General features: G+C 44.5%; 1 protein-coding gene across 1 annotated transcript in view; it reads right to left on the bottom strand.

Moving 5' to 3' along the window:
- Itpr2 (inositol 1,4,5-trisphosphate receptor type 2) overlaps positions 1–23,172 on the bottom strand; it is a 429,229-nt gene that overhangs the window by 243,379 nt on the left and 162,678 nt on the right. Inside the window, exons 24-26 of the mRNA XM_059256359.1 lie at positions 19,564–19,621; positions 16,857–17,022; positions 15,101–15,274 (exon numbers count right to left, since the gene is read on the bottom strand). Coding sequence (XP_059112342.1) covers positions 15,101–15,274; positions 16,857–17,022; positions 19,564–19,621 — 398 coding nt within the window. The remainder of the gene's footprint in view (positions 1–15,100; positions 15,275–16,856; positions 17,023–19,563; positions 19,622–23,172) is intronic.

The raw sequence follows: 23,172 nt of genomic DNA on the forward strand, positions 1-23,172 counted from the left end.
ACAATAACCATTATCTGATATATTACATTAAGAAAAAAATCCGGGGCACATACTTGTGTTAAATATCACCTATTAGAATCACCGTATAAAGAGAACCTGTTAGCAATGCTTGCACATAGAATGTCCGTAAGCCTCACTATGTGCCTACACTAGGCCACTGTGAGCACCTCTAAGAGAAATAAAAGATTCTTTCTTCTGACCAGAAAACTGCAGCCATCTAAGAAAGCATGGAATGAGAAATCAGAGGGGTCAACTGAATAGGTCTTTCTATCCAGGGAGGGGGGAAGAGCAGCCCCGGCTTCAGGAAACGGATTAGAGGAGCTCAAGTCTAGGTTGAGATCTTCAAGGTGAACACCATCTGGCTGAGTATAAGGGGTGCATGGGTGGGCAGGGGTGATGTTTCCAGAGAGATCAGTGGTACCATTAGTGAGAGCAGCTGGAATACTGCACGGAAAGTGGTAAGAACTGACTTACAGAATGCACAGAACTGCACTTGGGATCAATGTCAAGTTCAAATTGGGTCAAAAACACTCGAATCTCCTGAATGCTGGTAGTGTCGGACTCCCTTATTTAGTGGGGACTGCAATCTAAGCTCAGGAAAAAGTAATAGAGAGCCATGAGGCCAATTAATGTCGTTCATTTGTCCCAAACTGTCCTTCTTAAGGTGCTCCAGGATCAATTTAAAAAATTAACTCAAATTGAGAAATGACAGCAAATTCTTTTCCTGTTAGTCAAAGGAGGTGGGTGAAAGGCTCTGTGCCACAGAGGGTGCGGTCAGTATGAAGCCAGAGCCACTCACCAGCTTTATTTTGCTTCCTTCTGGGCAAATACTGTTCCCAAACTCCCGGTCTGAATCTCCTCTGCCATTTGCTAAGGATGAAAACCCCTATCAACCACATTCCTACTCTCATCACATACCCAGAATGCCTCTCCTGTGAGAACTGACATTTTGAGTCATGGATTTCAGAAATCCCATCTCCCCGTTTATTTCTGAGACATGAGGAGGTTCAACCCTCTGTAACCTCTTAGCTCATAAAAAGTGCAGGCAGGTTGAGGCTCATTCAGAATTAGTGCTCACCCCAGCAGCCTTGAATCCCAGACACTTCTCCCACTAAAGAAGCATCCATGCCCCACCACAGTAACACTGCCAAGTACTTGTAAGTACTCCTAATTACCCGAACCCTTCTGCATTCGACTCTGTAGTATGTTCCCATCCTTGTTAAATGTGGCTCTCCATGCTTCACCGTGACTTGCTGCTCCTCAAGAATGACCTCCCTCTACCTCTTCAGCACCTGTCTCTTTGACTCCAAACGACTGGGGTCACAAATGATGGAAGAGACGGACAGTGAACACCTTCAGATTTTAGACAGGTGGGTGGGCACTGCATCACCAGCTGTCACCGTGACTCCAGAAGGAGCATAAGGGCAGCCCAGCCTCCACTCCAGGTAAAGAGAGGGACACATGAGACACTGTCGGCCAGACAAGAGTCCAAGAAGAGACTAAAGCCAGCCCTGCCTTGTTGGGGAGGCTGGTGTGGAGGGTAGGTAGAACAGGTAACTACATAGGATACTCAGCTGGAGACTCCAGCCAGAAAGTTTCCAGTTCCTATCAAAAAGGATTCATGGGTGAGAAGCAAACGTTGCAAATTCTAGAATTGTAATTCAATTTATTTTTTCTAAGCTCGGCATCCTATAATTTCAGCGCAATAGAAATGGGTAATCTAGAGTACAAAAAAAGGGAGATTGAGGCAAGCCTGGGCTACTTGGAACCCTATCTCAAAAAAACAAAAACAAAAACAAAACAAAACACCAGATTCCCTCTTCTAATCACACAAGTGGAGGCTGTATTTTCATAAGGCCGTTTCATATGGAAGAACAGCTCATGTGTACCACAAATTTATATTAAGATATGAAGCTGTGAGCAGGTCTAAAGGATGTCAAAGTCCTCTCGCTGAGTCTGTCAACATTAAAGAAAATAGCTAAAAATAAGAAGCAAAGCCTGGCGGACAATGACCTCAGGAAAAAACAACCTTGGGCTGGGGTACAGGCCATTGGCAGACCACTCGCCTGGAGTGTACATGGTCCTGAGTTCAAATCCCAGCACCAATGAAAAGGGGGAAAGAAAAGTAATGCTGGAGAAAGCATCACAAAAATTATGCTCTTTGGTCCAACACAAGGGAGGAGACAGAAAAACGTTAAAACTGTGAAGAAATTATGAAGAATGATTATTTCAATTTAAAGTTGCCAGCAGTCAACAAAAGGAGGCAACACTGACTTATTTTCTGAAATTAAAAAGATTGTTTATTGAATTCTCCAGTGTAACTAAGCTGAACAAAAACATCAACCCACAGAACATCTGGATAATTCCAAGGCAGGGATTGGGGAATTAAGAAATATGCAAGCTATGCAGCATGTAAGGGCAGTTCGGTTTTTTATTCTGAAAAGGCTTTAAATAAAGATGTTTCAAGATTTTGCCTCCCAGAGAGCAGAAATTGATGGTGTTTATTATATTCTACACAACACTAGACCCAGGTCAGTGATCAAATTCACAAAGCCCTAAATTTGTTCTAACGACAAACTATCGGAAAACTACAAAGTGTAGGAGTATTACTTATGCCACGTTCCAGCACTGAGCAGGCCTGGCAAGCTGGGGGTGATGCCATGCTTACAGCACCAATACAAACGACCCTTTGACAACAGTCATGAGGTACTAACATGGCATCCCTGCTGTTTTCACCATCAGCTACAACCGAAACTTACTAGTTGATCTCACAGGGTTAGCCATACTGTAATCACACACTACATGACCATACTATAAGCCAGGGCTTCAGCATCAGAACAGGAACAGTCTTCTTGGAAGAGACATAGAGTGAGTCCTGCTCAAATCACAAGTTCATCACAGTTCTTTCTCCTTAAAAAAGTGCGTGTGTGTGTGTGTGTGTGTGTGTGTGTGTGTGTGTGTGTGTGTGTGAGAGAGAGAGAGAGAGGGGGGGGAGGAAGGAGGGAGGGAGGGAAAGAGGAGGGAGAGAGGGAGAGAGAGAGGGGGGGGGGGGAGAGAGAGAGAGAGAGAGAGAGAGAGAGAGAGAGAGAGAGAGAGAGAGAGAATGAGAGAGAGAGAATGAATGGCATTCATTGATGGTAATCCAGCATCTAAAATCTAAGCAGGAAGCATCTCACTTTTAAGAGCAGAACTATCCAGATCCTACCACAGAGAGCCGTGGGGCACCCACAACTGAGGATGAAAACGGCTCAGTGAAAGCCTTCTCCTGTCCCATCCCATCAGCTGCAGGAGTTGAGCCTCAGCAGAGTGGTTCAGTCAGCAAAGCCTCATGCTCACCACCTGTATCCGAAGCCCCCTCTTTAACACAGTGAGCAGCACATTAACCAGCCAGCTTTACCCTTAATTCTGATGGCAAATGTCTGCCTTCCCTCCCTACACTCCTACAGACTATATGGGGAATACAGTAATGGCCAGTCTTTCAAATTTTGTTAACTAGTCTGATTTCAGTTTAGGTGGCACTCGGAATGAATGTCCCCTCACCACCACCGCTGCACACACACTTCAGATAGCTGCATGATAACCCGCTGCAGGGTGATAATACACTCCACCCCCATCCTTCAGGGCAATGCCAGCTACTTAGGAAGACATCTGGCAGGTTATAGAATGAGCCAAATCCACAGATAAATATAATTGGCCTTGCACCTAACATTAATTTGTACCACTGTGGAGTCCTGGGTGACAGTTTCTGCTTCCCTAAAAGATATGTAAGGCTACTTGAAGGCTTGAGCTGGGATCCACAATGGGTTCATGAGGCCCACGCACGCACACACACACACACACACACACACACACACACACACACACCCCTTCTAAAGAGGCAAATACAGGTCTACAGAAACCAAATGATAAAAATAATAATAATATGAAATTGTGTGGCTTTGGGTTTCTTCAAAGCTGTTCTAGGGCCTCTGGTGCCATTATCAAGGCTGAATGCTATGTGGACATTCCCAACATGGTTGTTTGAAAGAAAATGGCAGTGACACTATTAGGAAGTGTGGCTTTGTTGGAGGAAGTGTGTCACTGTTGGGGCGGGCTTTGAGGCCTCTTTTGCTCAAATTTTCCTCAGTGTGACTGTCAGTCGACTTCCTGTTGTCTGCAAAATATAGCACTCTCAGCTCGGCACCATGTCTGCCTGCACACTGTCATGCTCCCCATAATGATGATAATGGACTGAAACTCTGAAACTGTAAGTGAGCCATCCCAATTGAATGTTTTCTTTATAAAAGTTGCCGTGGTCATGGTGTCTCTTCACAGCAATAGAAAACCCTAACTAAGACACCCAATAATTTCGCTAATGTTTCATCTGCTTGTGTGAGCTACAAAATCACCTTCAAAGCTTGTGAGGCACCACCACAGAGAACATCTCTGAGTTCAAGGTAGGGTGGGTTGTAACCTTAGGAGCGATCCTGTTAGTCTTTGGATGCTGTGTGTTCAATGTCTTAACATTATCTCTTCCCATTTCGAGTCAGTTCACCCTCAAGTGGTTCTCCACAGTCCACACCTTCTATCTGGGTTCCCTGATGGTCTCCAGAAGTTGAGAGTCAGCAGAGTAGACACTCCAAACTCATCTAAACCCAAATTCAGGCCAAAGCAGCCAGATCAGCTCAGTGTCAACCACACAGTCTTAGGTTTCAAATCAGCAGCAGCTTGTAAAGCCATCAACTGGAGCCACAGGGCAGTAGACACCTCAGAATAGGACCTGAGTCATGTCTCCAGCCCAGGGAGAAGCTATAGCATCCTGAACCACCCAGAAGGTCATTGTTAGATAACTATCCAACCCTAGCTCTGAGATCTCTACACCTTACAAGCTTAGTGCATACTAGAGGACTTTCTGAGAAAGAACAAAGACATGCCTGCTCAACAAGTTAAACAAAGCAGGTCCCTGAACCAAGACAGAGTCCCCAAGGAAAACTGTCTGTCCTAGAAATTTTAGAAATAGTACAAAGCCCACCTTAAATGTAGATCAGCCCAGTGGAGCCTGACTCCAGTCCTCTTGCCCCTGGAAAGCACATTGTACTATACCATCAGCTCTGCCTCTCTTCCATGCTGAAAAGCACCCGTGCATTAAAGCATTCACAGAACTGGAGGATAGCACCACAGTGGGCAGATGAGCCCACAGCATCCCTGACACACAAAGGATGGCTCTTGGAGGAAGAGGGATTATAAGCTAAGCATCAGCAAGAGGCGATAAGCCCTTCCTCTAGAGGCAACACAGACGTGCTGAGTGCTCTGCTGGACACAGTGGATCTGATTTGCAAGGAACTGCTCTCCCCATCCCCACAGAAACTTTTTAAAGGACACATTAACAATGGAGTGTCTCTGTGGAGATGCCCAGACTGGACCCTACAGTTGTCAACAACTGCCGCTGGGCGTACCAGGACAGAGCAGCAATGGGGCCCATAGAAAACGGGATTGCTGCTGCTTCAGGCTTAGTCACAGGTCTCTCAAGAAGCTGGGAAAAGAGAGGGACAGATACCCAAAGGATGCCAGCCCCTTGTCTAGACAACCAGACTGCACCTGCAAGAATACTGTCCAGTTCACTCCATTGCCTGGACCACGCTCACCAAAAGAACAACAACAAACATTTGGAAGCAAAAGAACAGACAGGGATCCATACTGGATGAGTATTAAAAAGATCTAACCAGAAAACCTGAAAAAAGAAAATATTCCCCTAGTCAAAAACAAAATGGATGGTTTAAGTATCAGACTTAAAGTCACTGTGTGGATAATTTTCTTACAAAAAACTGGAAGTTTGGTATAACAGCATGCCTGTAATCCCAGGATGGGGAGGCGGAGACAGTATACACACTCGAGCATGCATACACACTCATACACACACGTACTCTCTCATACACACACACACACACACACACACACACTCATACACACACACTCATACACACACACTCTTATACACACACACTGTCATACACACACACACACACACACACACACTCATACACACACACTCTTATACACACACACTGTCATACACACACACACACACACACACACACACACACACACACACACAATGTTTTAAAGTAAAAGGAAGCACTGGAAACCACACAGGTGCATAGAAAGAAATAGGTAAAAAACAGAGAAACAAAGTCATGGTGGGAATAGTCAACAATGAAATAAACCTAATGTTCTCTCTGGAACACCGTGATGCCCCGTGACCCGCTTCATGGACTAAATGAAGATGGTGAGCAGGAAGGGAAATCCTGACTTAACCCACTCAGGGACCCTGTCCTGACTTAACCTCCCCTTCTAAATTTAGAAGACACATATTTGAAGGTGATGAGTTAGGAATTGTGCTAACCCGGTAGACAGCTTGTCCGCTAGCCTGTAGACCTTCGGAAATGAGAGCAGCATCCACGGCTCCAGAAGACACACTGGATAAAGAGAAGGGAATGCGGTGGCACACAGCAGCATGGCTTACAGACACTGCATGCGGAATCTCTCCCCTTCTCTGTGGTCGTTAGAGATCAGCTCCAGCAATGGGACCATTTGGAGTCCTATTCTGAACTTTGATGTTCCCAAGGACACAAAGTGATACCTACACTACAGTGATACCTACCAAATCAATCTTTTTTTGTTTAAATTTTGTTGAACTCTTGCATTTAATGGAGGATGAAGGGCCGCTTTCAACTAGGAAAGTTCACTTTCTTCTCTGCTAAACTTTACTTTGATGAGAAGTTGTACTAGTATTTTATCAGATTGAAAAGATAGGATGAACATCTTCTTTAATGTAATATATTCAACATAAATCACAGAGAAAAACATGGATGTGCCAATATAAGGGTTTTTTTTTAAAAAATGAAATCTTTTCCCCAAGCTCTTAAAGGGCCTGTGTGTCAGCATACAATGAGAAACCTAAACTGTGGGCTTAAAAGTAGCAGTATGAATATGTTTAATCAGTATTACTTATAATATAAAATAATCAGATAAAAATTGAAGCTTTCAGTTATTGAAGACATTTTTATTACATAAATGAAGCCCAGGATTCATGCTATGTGGTCCCCTAACATTTATGCATCTGAGAGCCTGGTTGCTCTAATTTGCTCAGAACAATACCAAAGGCAGTGTTTACAGCCTCTGTGAAATGCAGAGACACAAAGAGTTATTATGCCCATGGCCCGCTGGAGTCCATGCTGCCTGTTATTGGCTATTTCCACTGACATGGGAATGGATTTCACCCGATCTGTTACCACTGTCCTTGGCTGCTGGTTCACTCACAACGCAGATTATTCATCTGTGTGTGAGTTAACATTGTTGTTTCTCACATTTCTTCTTTCCTCTCCTGAAATCTCCCCATTATAAATGGGTGCCTCAGGCTTCTCCACCCACCCATCTGCCTGTCTGTCCCCTCCTACCCCTATGCATTCATCGGCTCACACCTAGTCAGGGGCAAAGGCTCTTAGATGCCTCCCACCCTGGTCCTGGTTCTTCTGAGGCATCTGGATTCTTCTGAAGCATTCTGGAATCTTCTTGCTCCTTCCTTGGAACTCTTCAGGGTCTCCCAACTCCCAGCCACTTCTAATATGAATCACTGACTCCTGTTGCTAGTATTCCATTATACAAAACAAGTCTATGCTATGTGTGGACTTTGTTACTGTTTTATAGGTGTTCATTTCTGCAGAGCAAGAGCCGTATCTGGAATATTAGATTGGGTCCAGACCTCAAATCTTAGGAAAGGAAATGAGAAATTCCTGTGTGTGCCAAGGGGGTGAGCATGTGGGTAAAGGGACTCACAGCACACTAGGCAGGTAGTTTGAGAGAAAGACTCTGAGAAACACAAACACTAATCAAGGAAAAAAGGCTCGGCTGTGGTCCACATGGTCCATATCCAACATCAGTGCAGACACCAGCAAGATGGATACAGGGAAGGAAAACACAGAAGAGCTGACTGTTGTTGACAACTGTCAGGCAGAATATGATGATCCCCTCTAGACAACACCCAAAGGTGACAGATAAAATATTTAAGAGGCCTCTTTTCAGTAGGAAGCCAGAAACCATAAGTGTTTATAAAATTTTCAGAGTAGTAAGAAGCCCTGGGTCCCATGCTGGCAACCTAGAGACTGAATGTTAATATGGGGGAGGGGGGATAGGGAGGGGGGAGAGTGAAAAGGGAGGGAAGGGGCAAGCCTCATTGCCAAGAAAGATGAAAATTCTGTCCAGAAGCCACCGAGTCACAATATCAAAGGGAGACACCACAGTAGCGAGTCAGTGAAACGGCCCACAGGAAGGACAGGACACACACACAGCTTGGCTTTTGCTCTGGCCAGAGTCTAAGGGGGTGCCTCCTCAAGCTCCTGAACACAAAGAGAAACCCACTTCAAGATCTGGGACCAGAATTCCCACTCATAAAGAGGCCCCCAGAGTCCCAAACCAAAGTCTGTATTTAATGTGGTTACAAAACAGAACTTCTTTAGATTAAAGTCAGGCTTCAGGGGAATTTCACATAGAATGTACCTTCATAATAACAATAAAACAACCCCACTAAGGGCCTGAATAATCCCACTCCAAGAGCTTCTGCAGGAACACACCTTCCTACAAAGAAGCTAGATTCTAGATATAAAAGTATTTTACAGCATTTCTGGGCTCTGGGACAACTCATGGCCCCTCCATTTCCTAAGCAAGAGCCATTATCAGAGGGCTCCAATCTACAGGCTATGAACTGACCACCCAGAGGGCAAATGCCAACGTTAGCTTTGCAGCCCAGGACCCAGGCTCTTAGTAAGTGTCAATGTTGGAGGCTCTAAACCCAAGACGCCTGTCTTGAGACAGGCTAGCAGCGAGGGATCTCTGTGGGCTCAGTCTAGCAGCACCCCCTGGTGACAGGCTGGGGCAACTACAATTGCTCTAAGAAGGAAAGCACCTTCTTAAATCTACTTCTGTCTACGGGATATCAAAACATACAGGCTCAGAATCTACAAGCAAACAACTATAATATCTCACAACCAAAAAGACATCCTTAGCTGGATATGTACTCAGAGAAAAACAATAGAACACCCACACATGGACGATTACAGAGATCAATGTGATCTGTCTATGTGGGATTACGGGGAAATGATACAAATATACTAAGTCAAAGAAACCCATTGTTATAGGACCCAACCACACTGCATTCTGCAAAAGGTGACACTTCAGAGTCTCCAGGGACTCCATGGGGTGAGGTGGATGGGTTAAGTGCAGGGACTGTCGGGATAGTGCTCCACTCTGCAGATGTTGTAGGTGACATTATTCATTTTTCAAAACCATGTGTATGGTGTGCTGCAGAGACTGAACCGTCAATTAAGTGAGGCAGGAAGTGCATGAGAAGAACCCTGTGTTATTTGTGTGAATTTTCCCTCTAAACCCAAAACTGTTCTGAAAATGCAGTCTGTAAAAAAATGCAAGAACTCATAACCAAAGATGAGCAGAAATAAAATGAAATAAGCATTCCTAAGAAATTTCCAAATGGAGCTGGAAAGATGGCTCAGCAGTTAAGAGCTCTGGTTACACTTGCAGAGGACCCAGTTCAGTTCCCAGCACCCACATGGCAGCTCACAACCTCCTGTAACTCCAGTTCCAGAGGATCTGATGCCCTCTTCTGGTGCCACAGACACCAGGCACACATGGGCACACAAACACACATGTAGAAAAAAGACACCTTCACATAAAAAACAAATCTTAAAAAATAAAAATTTATAAATTAGAAAAGCGACTCCCAGCTCCCTCACGTCGAGAAGCAGTACACACAGAATATCAAGTAGACATGAACCTGAGAATTTAAAAAGCAGTAACATGTGATGAAAACCACCAAACAAATGCAAAAAAGTCAATTTTCAGTTACAAAAAAAGCATAATGGCCCAAGTTAAAATTCCAGCTGGTGTGGTAAACTTCAAATAAGATGTGGGTGAAAACACACATGCATGAGTTTAAATTATTTGTGTTTACTGCAAGGTAACAGGTTTGATAAAGATGAAACGAAACCTAACAATCCGTATTTACATCCATGTATTAGCAACAGGCATACTAATAATAAACTAAGGTTTGCTATAGACTTAGCTGGAGTTTCAAAATTAAAATACAACTGTTTAACACACAGCAAACCTCTTCACGGCCGCAATGGGGACAGAAGACAAGGATTTACACAAGGAAGCCAAGGCTGTGTCTGAAATCATCTCTATTGCTCTCCGACCTTATTCACTGAGGCAGGGTCTGTCAGTACAACCCACAGCTCATCTGTATGGGTAGCCTGGCTAGCCAGCTTGCTCTGGGGACTCCCCAATTCTGCCTTTTGATGCTGGAATTACAGGCCACTTGCTGTGTTCCCACAACTTTTACATAGTCTAGACATCCAGACTCCTGGCCCTCACATTGTGTGGCAAGTATGTTAACCACTGAGCCACCTCCACAATCCAGCATGATTATCTGGTACCTGTGAACAAACAGGAACTCATTGCCTGCCTAAACAGAACTTAACTTTATCTAAGCTGAAGAAGTAAGGTGACAAATGAAAAAGAAAGTCGCCTAGTGGAATCCAAATAACAGCAGTGACCGTTGTCACGCACACCAACAGTAATGATGACGGAAGTATGGCGACTCTCACACATTGGTGGAAGAAAACACTCACTCTGTGGAAAATAACTGGCATGGGCCAGGACAGTGCCCATGGGAGGCTTGGCTCCTAAGCATGTACCTGTAGCACCCCTTGAATAAGCACAAGAGAAAGAGGCATGTGAAAACCATCACAATAGCACTGCTTTCAATCGCAAATTTCCTTAAAACATCAGCACTGCAGAGTCCAGAAGTCCATCAGCAGCTGACTAAAAAGCCATGTGTAACAATGCACCAGTACAAACTAGAGCATATAGATGAACTGTTGCTATACTCAACAAGGATGGGAGACAGCTGATCTCTAACAGCCGGAAGTATTTCCCATGTATTTCTTGTGTTTCATAAATACACATACACAGGAGAAGACCATTAAGCGAGGAAGCTAACAAACTCATGGGGGTAATCTACGGAACGGGGGTTTCTTACCAGTAGTGTTCTATTTCTTAAGATACGCGCTGTTCAAGTCGGACTCTTACCACATTCAACATAAGGGGCAAAGGGTTTATTCAGCATACGCTCCAGGTCATCACTGAGGCAACTTGAAGCAGAAACTGTGAAAGAAAGCTCCTTGTTGGCTCCCTTCACAGGAACATGCTTAGCTGGCTTCCTAATAGAGCCCAGGACCCCCTGCCCAGGAATGGTGTCCCCCACAGTGCGCTATGCTCTCCTACATCAACGAACAGGCAAGATAATTTCCCACAGACATGTCCCCAGGCCAATCTGATGGGGGCAATGCCTCAGTTAAAGTTCCTTTTTCCCAGATGACTCTAGCTTGTGTCAAGGTGACCACAAACACAAATTAACACAGCTGTCTCAGCCCACTGGTTTAGTGGTGAAATGTGCCCAGGTTCAAAGAAGGTACTGGGAGGACTCCTGGGACAGGAGGCTCGGAAACACCCTTTCGTTCTAACAGGTGGGGGTCACAGATCTGACACAGAATGTTGTTGCTAGGATACAGTCAGAAGGGGCAGCCTCAGAATGAATCCCATTGGTCTTTGACAACAAGACTGAAGTAATGAATTAAAGTTGCAAGGGCTTGAGACATGGCTCAACAGCTAAGAGCACCTGCTGCTCTTGCAGAGGACCTGAGTTCAAGTCCCAGCACCCACACTGGGCACCTCACAACCACCTGTAACTCGAGTTCCAGGGGCTCCAACATCCTCTTCTGGCCTCTACAAGCACCCGTATACCCATGGCATATTCTCCCTCTCTCTCTCTCTCTCTCTCTCTCTCTCTCTCTCTCTCTCTCTCTCTCTCTCTCTCTCACACACACACACACACACACACACACACACACAAATATTAAAAAATAAATAAAGTTGGAGCCTTATTGCTTGCTTTTTCTGGTAGCTAATCTCAGTTTACTATTTGTTGTCAATTGTTGAAGGCCACTGAGACCATGTTAACTGACTGTCCATTGAGGCCATGATAACTGACTGTCCACTGAGGCCATGATAACTGACTGTCCACTGAGGCCATGTTAACTGGCTGACTGTCCACAGAGACCATGATAACTGACTGACTGTCCACTGAGGCCATGATAACTGACTGTCCACTGAGACCATGTTAACTGACTGTCCACTGAGGCCATGATAACTGACTGTCCACTATACTTTCTATTCCTGTGATAAATGTCATAACTAAAAGTAACCTGGGGAGGAAGCGTTTATTTAATCATATTTGCCATAGCCCGTCATGAGGGGAAGCCAGGGTGGAAACTAAGGGCGGGAGCTTGGATATAGGAAATGACGTCAAGGCCAAGGAGGAGTGCAGCTCACTGTCTTGCTCTCATGGCTCACTCAGCTTGCTTTTTCATAAAACCCAGGATGACCTGCCCAGGAGTAGATCTGCCTACTATGGGCTAAGCCCTCCTACATTAATGACTGGTCAAGAAATGTCCATACAGACTTTCCTTCCGGTGGTCAATCTGATGGAGGTATTTCCTCAGTTGAGAGTCTCTATTCCCAGATGATCCAAGCTTGTGTCAAAGTGACATGAAAAAACCCTAGCCAGTACACCAACACACACACCCTAACCAGCATGCCAACACACGCCCATAACCAGCAGCCAACACACAAACCCTAACCAGCACACCAAAACACACACCCTAACCAGCACGCCAACACACACACACACCATCAAGGTTTCGTTCACTGACACCTTACAGTATACTGCACTGTCCTGGTTGCAGATGATAAAAATAAATCTTGGAAAATCAAAGCAAATTACTCTGAGTTGCACATATGCTGAGCAGTAGATCCTGGGGTGTCTGGCTCCATCCCTCCCACACCTACAGATCGCCTCTACATTATCATCTCTGCTCTGGTTATTAACTGAGACCGTCTCCCTTTATATCCACTTAGCTCTGCCTGCAGCTAACTCCAGTCTCTCCAGCTCCCCTACAGTGACGACTCTAAATCCAATTCAGCCAGTGAGATGAGCTCATGTGCAACCCAAATGCCAGGAGGAAACTACAAGGCATCTCCCAGGAACTGTGGGAGCCAAACAGGAAATTCCAGCAGACGTGACTAAGAGCTTGGTATTTGCTGTCACATCCCATGCTTTCAAAGAACGAGTCCATGGCGGCAGCAGTGGCCGCAGACATGGCCACAACGCAGCCTCTTGACTCCAAATGAAATCTCCACTCAGCACTGCAATCATTCAACCTTGAGGTCAACAGTCCAACGGCAGCCTCCAAACTCTAGATTTTCCAAATATTTAATTCCTCATATTAAACCAACCTTCTAATCAACATGCCTAAAATGATTTCCCTTTCTTGAATCAATAAATCTGGAATTCAGCGACTAAGCATCAGCTTTACTACTCACTCATTTGAATCCCCTAGAAAACTAATTTTTACACCATAAGCTATACATCTTCGTCTTGAGAGTATATGCAGTTAATCCACATGTTGCTCTTCTTTCCCATATGTATGAGAAGCACTGAGACACTTCCAAGGGGCAGCATACTCACCGTGCAAGGAAAGAAGGCTCTCTTCGGTCTTCCCTCAGTAAACGAAAAATGAAGGCCACGGATCACCAGTCCCACTCCCTGTCGCAGCTAATCTGAATTCTTTTTTTTTTCTTCAGTAATTTTTTTTATGTTCATTGGTGTTTTGCCTGCATGTAAGTCTGTGTGAGAATGTCAGATCTTGGAGTTACAGACAGTTGTGAGCTGCCATGTGGGTGCTGGGAATTGAACCCGGGTCCTTTGGGAAAATAGCCAGTGCTCTTAACGGCTAAGCAATCTCTCCAGCCCCCTCATGAATTCTTACAAGAGAGACATTTCTCTTTTGTAACTTTCATCAAGAGTACAGTAGGCTAAGGTTAGGCTATAGGAGCCCCGGATTGAACTCAGATCCACAGACTTGGCATCAGGTCCCATTGCCTGCTGAGCCATCTCACAGCCCAGCTGAAGACCTCTACTGAAATAACTCAGACAGCCATGTTTAAGTCAGATGAGAAGCAACACATATAAAATATGATTTTTCAAAAAGAAGAGGTATTGTAATTTGTGAAAGCATAGCAACCCGTTAATACTATGTCAGGAAGTGCAATCTTACAGAACCTAGATCTTACCATCCACACGTTGGCTGAGACCCAGATTCGCAGAATCAGGGAGTCTGGGGTTTTCCAAGCTTTACCTTACTGAACTTAAAAAGGCAGCCTGATAGCCATCCCTAAAGCTTTCGTGACAGTTAGAAGGAGATTCCACACGTAACAATACCTGCTCTTTGGCATAGACAAGGGAAACACTAAACATGCCAACTTCTTCCTTACCTCAGTAATGAGCTATGGAAGAATTTATCCCCGCCCCATGGCCCTACCTGATCATAAAACAAATATGGACCATAAAATCTATATTCCACTAACACTTTCAAAATTTATAAAAGACAAAGTGAAGAATTACAGCTAAGCCACCATCCTCAGACCTGAAGTGGAATGCCACCTCTTCAACTCCACCTCCTAACTCCTCAGCACTTTTAATATTTAATTGCCACTTTCTGTGCCACCATTCTACAACCCAGAGTGCTCTGAGTATTCCCAAAGCTGCAGTGGGTGAGCCTCCCCACACCATTTACATTCCTGAAGATTAAAAACACCTGAGTGGAACGCCAGGCAGGCTTTCTGGAAACTACCAATTATGATAATTAGCTTTCATATAAGTATTACCAGGAAAACTGTTGGTTTCTTTATTTTTTAAGTGGGGACTGGATCCCTGGCTTAAGAGTAAGAGCAGCGGCTGCTCTTCCACAGGACCCAGGTTTGGTTCCTAACACTCAAACAGTGGCTCAGTTCCAGGGGAATGGCGCCCCTTCTGGCCTGTATGGGCACTACACGCATGGGGTGCACAGACACACAGGTAGGCAAAGCACTCATATACATCAATTAAAAACAAGGAATTTTCTTCCTAAAAGTGACCTTGACAACAAACCTCATTTGTCTCTTCACCTCCTTTGGCCTGTCCTTCACCAATCTCTCCATTCTCATAGCTGCTGCTCTTCTCAACCCACAGCTCGGATTTTTCCACCGTCAGTCGAAGTTGGTCGAGATCCGCCTTAATTTGCTTGTAGTTATCAACATCTTGGTTCGACACCAGTAGCTGCACCTAAACACAGAAGCATCCCTCAAAACTGTGTCACAGCTTCCTGTATCCTGTACACCTGAAATCCTATCTTTAAACACTTATCAGTTGAAGTTCAACACTTACAGAACACTTATGGATATTTATGTGCATATTGACTGAAAACCTGCAAATATTCATGAACTCCAACAAAATATTCACCTGTGAAAAGGAATTCTTAGATGTGTATTCTCAAAAAGCTTTCAAAATTCTGATAAGAAATTTAACATAAAAGTTTAGGGGGTTGGGGAAATGGCCCAGGGATTAAGGGCACCTGTGGCTCTTACAGAGGACCTAAGTTCAGTTCCCGGAACCCACATGGTAGCTCACAATCTCCTGCAACTCCAGTTCCAAGGGATCTGAACCCTCTTCTGGCCTCCATGGGTACTGCACACATAAGGTGCATGTACTTACATGAGTGAAAACACCATACACAAAAAAACAAAAGTAAACAAATCTTTTACAAGCTAATCTCTAAATTCATGGTTCAAGTTCATTTTTCTGAAGTTGTCTATACATGTATCTGTCTGAAAAGTCAAAACATAAAAACTCATGGAAGAAAACATTAATGGCTACAATATACATTTGCTAGTATAAACAGTTTCAGAACTTGAGAGGACCATACAATTGTAATTTATACATACTACATGGCACACACATGTAAAACATGTGCATCTAGATGATTACCATTTAACTCCTTCATATCTGTTAGCATCTTCCCAAAAAGCTTCCTAATACAGGTCCACACTCCACTAAACACAAAACATCAGTGAGATACCCATACATGCAAATAATCATGAGAGATTAATGTGCAATCCAAACATCATGGGGAATGGGCTGGATCCCCATCACAGGATAGACTGGATCCCCATCATGGGGGACAGACTGGATCCCCATCACAGGATAGACTGGATCTCCATCACAGGAGACAGGCCGGATGCCCATCATGGGGGACAGACTGGATCCCCCATTATAGTTCCTTTCTTTCGAGGTTCAGCATTTTTTATCACAAGATATTTATTTTGAAGCTACAGCTTGCCAGATACATCATTAAATTCTGTAGCCAAAATAACAGCAGTGGCAACAAGACTTCTAATAGGTTACTATTCCCCAGAACCTCCTAAATTTTAGAGTGTGTCATTTTTATAAAGATACTGACTAAAGATCCCTTGTGGGAGACTCATTCTAAAGCAGGTCCTGTCTACGCACAGACAAGACCACATCTATCTTTCAAAACAAAAATAACAAATTAGGTATTATATTGCATGCCTACAATTCCAGCACTCCAGTGGCAGAGGCAGGGGGATTGCCAAGAGTTCAAGGTCAATCTGAACAATATACTGAACTCTGGGCCAGCCTGTGCTACAGAGTGAGACCCTGTCTCAACAACAAGGAACAGGGTCTGAGGAACACAGCCTCATCTGCAGCTACCATCAGGCTGGGGTTACAAACACTTTCAGAACTCCAGCGCCCTCAGTCTTCAGTGTTCATTTTCTTGGGTACAGAGCTGAGGACCGAACCCAGAGCCCACATGTGCTAGGCAAGCAGGCGCCCAGCCCCAGCTAACCTGTTTAAAGGCCTGAAGCACTTCCGCTCTCTGGCTGAAGTGCTTGAACAACAGCTGCAGGGCTCCCGAGAGCAGTGGAGGGTAGTCGTGCATGATGAGGTGGATGAGGACCCGTAGGAATGTCCTGCCTCCTTCATCGTCAAGCTGAACTGGAGTTTTTTCCTTTCTGTGAAACCAAAAATTAACTCTAAAATAACACATCACATGATATCTATATTAAAGTCATTTCAACTATATGTTTTTAAACTTAAACCCTTGTTTTCTCAAAATAAGAGATGAGAGGAAGACATTCTTACTTCTTAATCTTACATAATTGATGATGTAACAATGACAAAGATGGTTCCTCAGCCAATCTCAAGAGTTAGTCACCAACACACAGGAAAAACAAGCACTGAGTGATCCCTAAATCATTTTAATTGTTATCTAGCATATAAAATGATGGGTTTCACTATGACATTTTCATACATAGTTCTTTGTCCACTTTTTGTCCTCCTTGCTCTTCCACTCATCTCCTCATCCCTCAAAGATTCCCCTTCCGCGAAAGCATTTATTGACAATGCACGGCAAGTGGGCGGGACAGTCACAAAGGCACAGCCATCACCACGGGGGCTCTGTGCACTTGGTGACACAGTGGGACTGGGAACAGATTCCCCTGGGACGAAAAGTCTCTCTAAGGCATGTGCGCTTGCTGATGGGCTGTGCTCCTGGAAGCAACCCTTCCATGACTTTGTAGTTGAGTAGGCATTGTAGAGGGCATTATGCAAGCCTACATGGCCTATCACACACCTATGTCACGTAATATGTGTGGGTTATATAGGTGGGGGAAAGACAGATATGATAGAGAGATGGCTGATAGATAACAGATGCATAGAACACAGACAGTAGATAGATGCATACACACATGACTGACATATAGAACTGATACACAGACAGACAGGTATATGACACATGATAGAGCCAAAGATGCATACACTCATAAACATGATTGACAGACAAGATACATAAATATTCTAGATGATAGGCAGATACACAGATGACTTTAAAATGATAGCTCTATACAGAGATATAAATAGATTATACATAGATGACAGATGATAATGTATTGATTCTAGGATCACAATGAACAAGGTAGCACAAGGGAAGTGATGCAATCAGGAGACAAGGGGCATGAGCTGCTGCTGATCACACACATGCACACACATGCATGCACACATTCTCTCACATACACACTCACACATACATGTACTTATACACGTGCACACACTCACACATACATGGACACATACATACACACTCTCACACATGCATGCACACATTATCTCACATACTTACACACACACATGCATACTCTCTCACACACATGCATACTCTCTCACACACATGCACACATGCATCCACACACATGCACACACACACACACACACACACACACACCAAAATTATAGTTAAGAGTATATTCAATACATAAGCAAGTAACAGTCACACTCAAGTACTCCATTCTGCCTGTAACCACATGTGCCACACACTGACACAGTTGGCTGTGTGGCGCTGTCCACAAGCTCCTCCACAGACACCACACTAACACACTGCACTCTGACAACTGGATGGCTGTGAAGTCCCTGGTCTCTAGGAACTTTTCAGTTCTTGTCATTTTATGGAACACAGTTCTATCATGGATCTGTCATCTGGAGCCGTCACTGGCCAAAGTGACATTATGCAGCTCATGTCTGTGTGTTAAGATAAGATCATAGACTGGCTTTACCTTTCTTCCCCAGAATAATAAGTATTTCAATAGGAAATCATAACAATAGAAAAATAAGGCTATACAAATGTTCACTAGATGATGGATCTTCTGGGGGCTCTGTCCTTCCTCCTTCTTCCCTCCTCCCTCCCTGCCTCCTTCCTCCTTCCTCCCTCCCCTCCTACCTCCCCTCCCTTTTCCCTCCTTCCTCTTTTCTCCCCTCCCTCCTCCCTTCTTCCTATTTTCTCCCTTCCCTCCTCTCCTGGACAGAGCCTCACTATGTAGCCCAGGCTAGCAAGGAACTGTGCACCTGACAGTTAATTTTTAATTCTTTTTCCCTCTCTAGGAAAAAGAGGCAGTAGGGAGCTCAGTGTGGACATGTTTATCTTCTCAGATTATCTAAGGTCTAATAAAAATGAATGTCAGTAATTCTACCTGAGATTTACTTGCTCATTTTGATTGCTATTATATCATTTCTGAAAAATAAACTTGACAACAATACATGCCAGGGATGTGGCAGCAAAGGAGAGCGGTCATTTTCTTCCACCGTGGACACTTCCAAAAGGCATGGAATGTCTGATTTCTCACTCACAAAGTTAAGGATGACATCAAAAGATGCCACTTTCTGCCTCTGCTACCTAAGACTCTGGGACGCAATGTGTTACGAGATACCACACTGTTTCTATGGGGGCTGATGGGCACCTGTGTGCTGCCATCATCTAAGGAAAGAAAAGCTAATTCTGAGAGAGTTAAGTATGTGGATCTTTTCTCCCATTTTTTAAAGGTGATTTAAGTAAGAGTCATACTCTTTCTTCTAGAGTAAATTCCAAGCTTCATTTCTGGCAGAAATTATGTTAGCAGCAATTGGAGTATCTAAATACGTAAAAAAGGATGAATGATAGCAAACTATGGATAAAATTCTAGGTGAGACATATTCACATATAAGATAAAGACTCATTACAGTACCTTCCAGCGAACATGGTTTCTGCCTGAGCCGCAATCTCGTCAATGTCGGGGACAATAGCTGTGAAGACAACACAGAAAGTCTTCATTTTGTTTTAATTCATGCTCATAGTCGTTTACTTGAAGATGTTTTTTATTTTCATACTTTTTGTGACACCAAATGTTAACAGTTCAGAAAATTACAATATAGTTTCACTTAAATCAGTGTGATGGTGCTTTGTCAACTGTAGAATCACCTAGGAAAACACTTCAATGAGGAATATTGGGTTAGGATGTCAAGGGCTGTCTTGATTACTAATGTTCATTGATGTGGGAAGATCCAGCCCACCGCGGGTGGCACCATTCCCTAGGTAGGAGGTCCTGAGCTGTACACAAGTCAAGCTGAGCACAAGCGGGCAAGCATGTGTGCATTGACTTCACTCTCATCCTGGTTGTGGACACATGACCCATTCTCTCAAGGGCATGTTCTGTAACTTCCCTGTGATGATGGGCCATAACCTGGAAACAGAGACTGAAACAAACCCCTTTCTCCCCTAAATTGCTTTTTATTGGAGTATTTTATCACAGCAAACTGGAACAAACTTGAACATCTTAACTGAAGTTCCTGCACGCATGTGTATATATTCAGATGCTGAATATGAATCCAGGCTGCAAGTGTACTATCTCCCCCTTTAATACTTTAATATAAGCTGTGCTTGCATTACATATACCATGCTTCCATTACTGCCATCAAATGGATCAACAGCCATCTTTACAAAGGTGCTCTGATTTGTAAGTGTATGTATGTGTGTATTTGATATGTCAAACACATGTGTGTATCCCTACACACACACAGGGCGCACTAGCGATGGCATGGGAGAGCAATCGGCTCCACCAGAGAGAGGAGTTTCCGGGGTGCCTTTAACCTTTGCTTGTGTGCTTTACCGACACTCAGAGCTCGTATTGCCAGAAGTCTGGCTTCTGGGAGTCAATAACCGTTATGTTTCTGTCACTGCGGCCGCCAGCATGACTTTCTGGTCCTGCCTGATCGTTCCTGGAAACAGCCCTTTGGGGTTCCGCACTTCTGGGAAACAGCGGTGCTGCAGGGGTGTCAGGAGTGGCTCCTTGCCTGGGTGGAATGGTGGCTGCTGGTCTGCAGGGAAGGCTGGCTGCAGAGCAGGGGCGGGTGGTGAGCAGCGGTCGGGTCCCATTGTCATCCCAGGAGCACTGGTTGACGGGTGGAGAGGGAGGTGGCTCCTAACGCTGTTCAGGACTTTCCCATCTATACACAACTGCCAGCCTCAGAAGAGCTTTGCTAACTGGCTGGCTGTCCTAAGATGTAGTTGACAGCCCACCAGGACTGACCTGGCCCAACCAGGAGAAAGGTGAGTTAATATTTCTGTCTTCACAAAGTCCTTTCTACAGCCTCAAAATTTTATGGCCGTTCTTTATGCTCTTTCAGGTTGTGTTCCAAGTCTCAGAAACATTTAGATTGTCAAGCATGAGGTAGGATTCCAAAGCAAAGACACCAGGCCCTGGCACCACCACAGGCAAGCCTTCAGGGCCCTTCCTCTTGGTTCTCAGGCTAACCGTGGCTTCCCCCAAAATGCCTTCTCAGCTGCACTTGACGCTGCTCTTTGATCCAGGCATGAACACTGTTCTCAGATTTTCACCAAAAGAACAGAATGTGCAAAGGATTCAGACTCTGCAGCTGAAGAGGTCTCAGGGGTCTGGGGCTTTGATGACTTGGTAGCCCTGGCTGTCAACCTGCCTGAGTTTAGATCACCATGGAAACACCCTGGCTGCCCCTGTGAGGATGTTTCCAGGAAGGTTTGACTGAGGTGGGAAGATCCCCCTGAATGTGGGTGGTACCCCAAGGGCTGGGGTCCTGTACTGAAAAGGTCAGAGTGGGCAGAGCACCAGCACCCACCTTTCCCCGCCTCCTGACTGTGGAGACACATGACCCACATGACCGGTCACCCCACGCTGCCCCGCCCCTTGCTGCCCCTTCCACACTGAACTGGCTCCTCAAACAAGTCAACACAAAACCTCTTCCCTTTAATTGCTTTTGTGACAGCAACAGTGACTGATCTTCCCAGTCACTGCCCCCACCCGGCTTTCATCATCTGGAAACACATAACAGCAACTCTGCCCGCCACAGCAGGGGCAGCTTCGGGACAGGCGCGTCGGCGCAGTGCCAAATCCAGCAAATTCCCAGTTTCAACTGGCAGAGACTGTCATCTTCTGACACAGAAATACTTTTGTTTTAAGACAGATATGAAAGGTGCTTGGGGTCTTTAAAGCAGAATGCAAAAATCAAGGATCACGAAGAAGCCTTATGGCAAGCCATTATTTTGTAAGCTAATTTAAATACAAACATACGCACACATACATATATATATATAACACATGCATGTATACATGTGTATATATACATGCACATATATACATGCATGTATGCATACACATATATGTATATATACATGTATTACACGCACATCTATATACACATATGCATATATATGCATGCACACATGTACATGTGTGCATGCATATACATGTGTATATACATATATGTCTACACATACATATATACACACATATATACAGACAACACACATGTACACTTACACACATATATGTATGTACATATGTAATTTGAACAGAATGAGTAGACAGTGCTACTTCTAGAAAACACGGGTTATTAAATTAAAATCTCAGTGCAAGGCACAGACTACCTCCCCGTGAGTTGCTGATCCATGAGAGCAGCCCCAGGGCCCAAACAACATACATTATTGTTTGCTCTTGGCTGCCCCAAAACTAAACTGCTGAAGACTCCAGAGAAACCAACTCCACAGAGCAGGACGCTGGCTCTCCGGCAGGCCAGCCTCCAGGAGCCAAAAGGTGCGGTGCAGGGAGAAAACACTGCACGTCCCGCCTAGTGCTGGACCCTGCACACTGCAACCTGACATGCTGGCAGGGGAGGATGGGTGTGGGGCAACCAGCACCACCCTTTGATTGGAAGGGAGGCTGCACAGCAGGAGGAAGATCCCAGGCCCTCTCCTGGAACCCACTGCTGTTTACTAAATGCCTGTGCTGCCAAAAAGCTTTCTAAATGTTTACGTTTATTTTTTTTAATTTATTTTTTTTTATTTTTCAAGACAGAGTTTTTTTTAATCTTTTAAAAAGTATTTTATATTTGAAATTATAATATAATCATATCACAATTCACTTTCCCTCAAAGCCCTTCTACATATCCCTCCTTTGGTCTCTTCAAATTCACAGCTTCTTTATTTATTAACTGTTTTTACTAGTTGTTTCCATTCCCCTATGTTCTCATGCCCCCACTCCTCGCCCTCCACCACCCCACTCCACCCCACTCCCAGTCTGCTCATGCAGATCTCATCCACTTCTCCTTCACTGGGCCATCCATGTGTCCCTCCTAGGGTCCCTCCAGCCAGCCTCTCTGGAGCTGTGGGTTGCAGTCTGGCCATCCCTTGCCTCACATCTAGTATCCACTTATCAGCTGATAAACTCCTTCAGTAAGGTGGCAGGATACAAGATTAACTTAAAAAAAAAATCAGTAGCTCTCTTATATACAAATGACAAAAGTGCTGAGGAAGAAATCAGAGA

Source organism: Peromyscus eremicus, chromosome 3 (genome assembly GCF_949786415.1).
Source record: "Peromyscus eremicus chromosome 3, PerEre_H2_v1, whole genome shotgun sequence".
Classification (NCBI taxonomy): Eukaryota; Metazoa; Chordata; class Mammalia; order Rodentia; family Cricetidae; genus Peromyscus; species Peromyscus eremicus.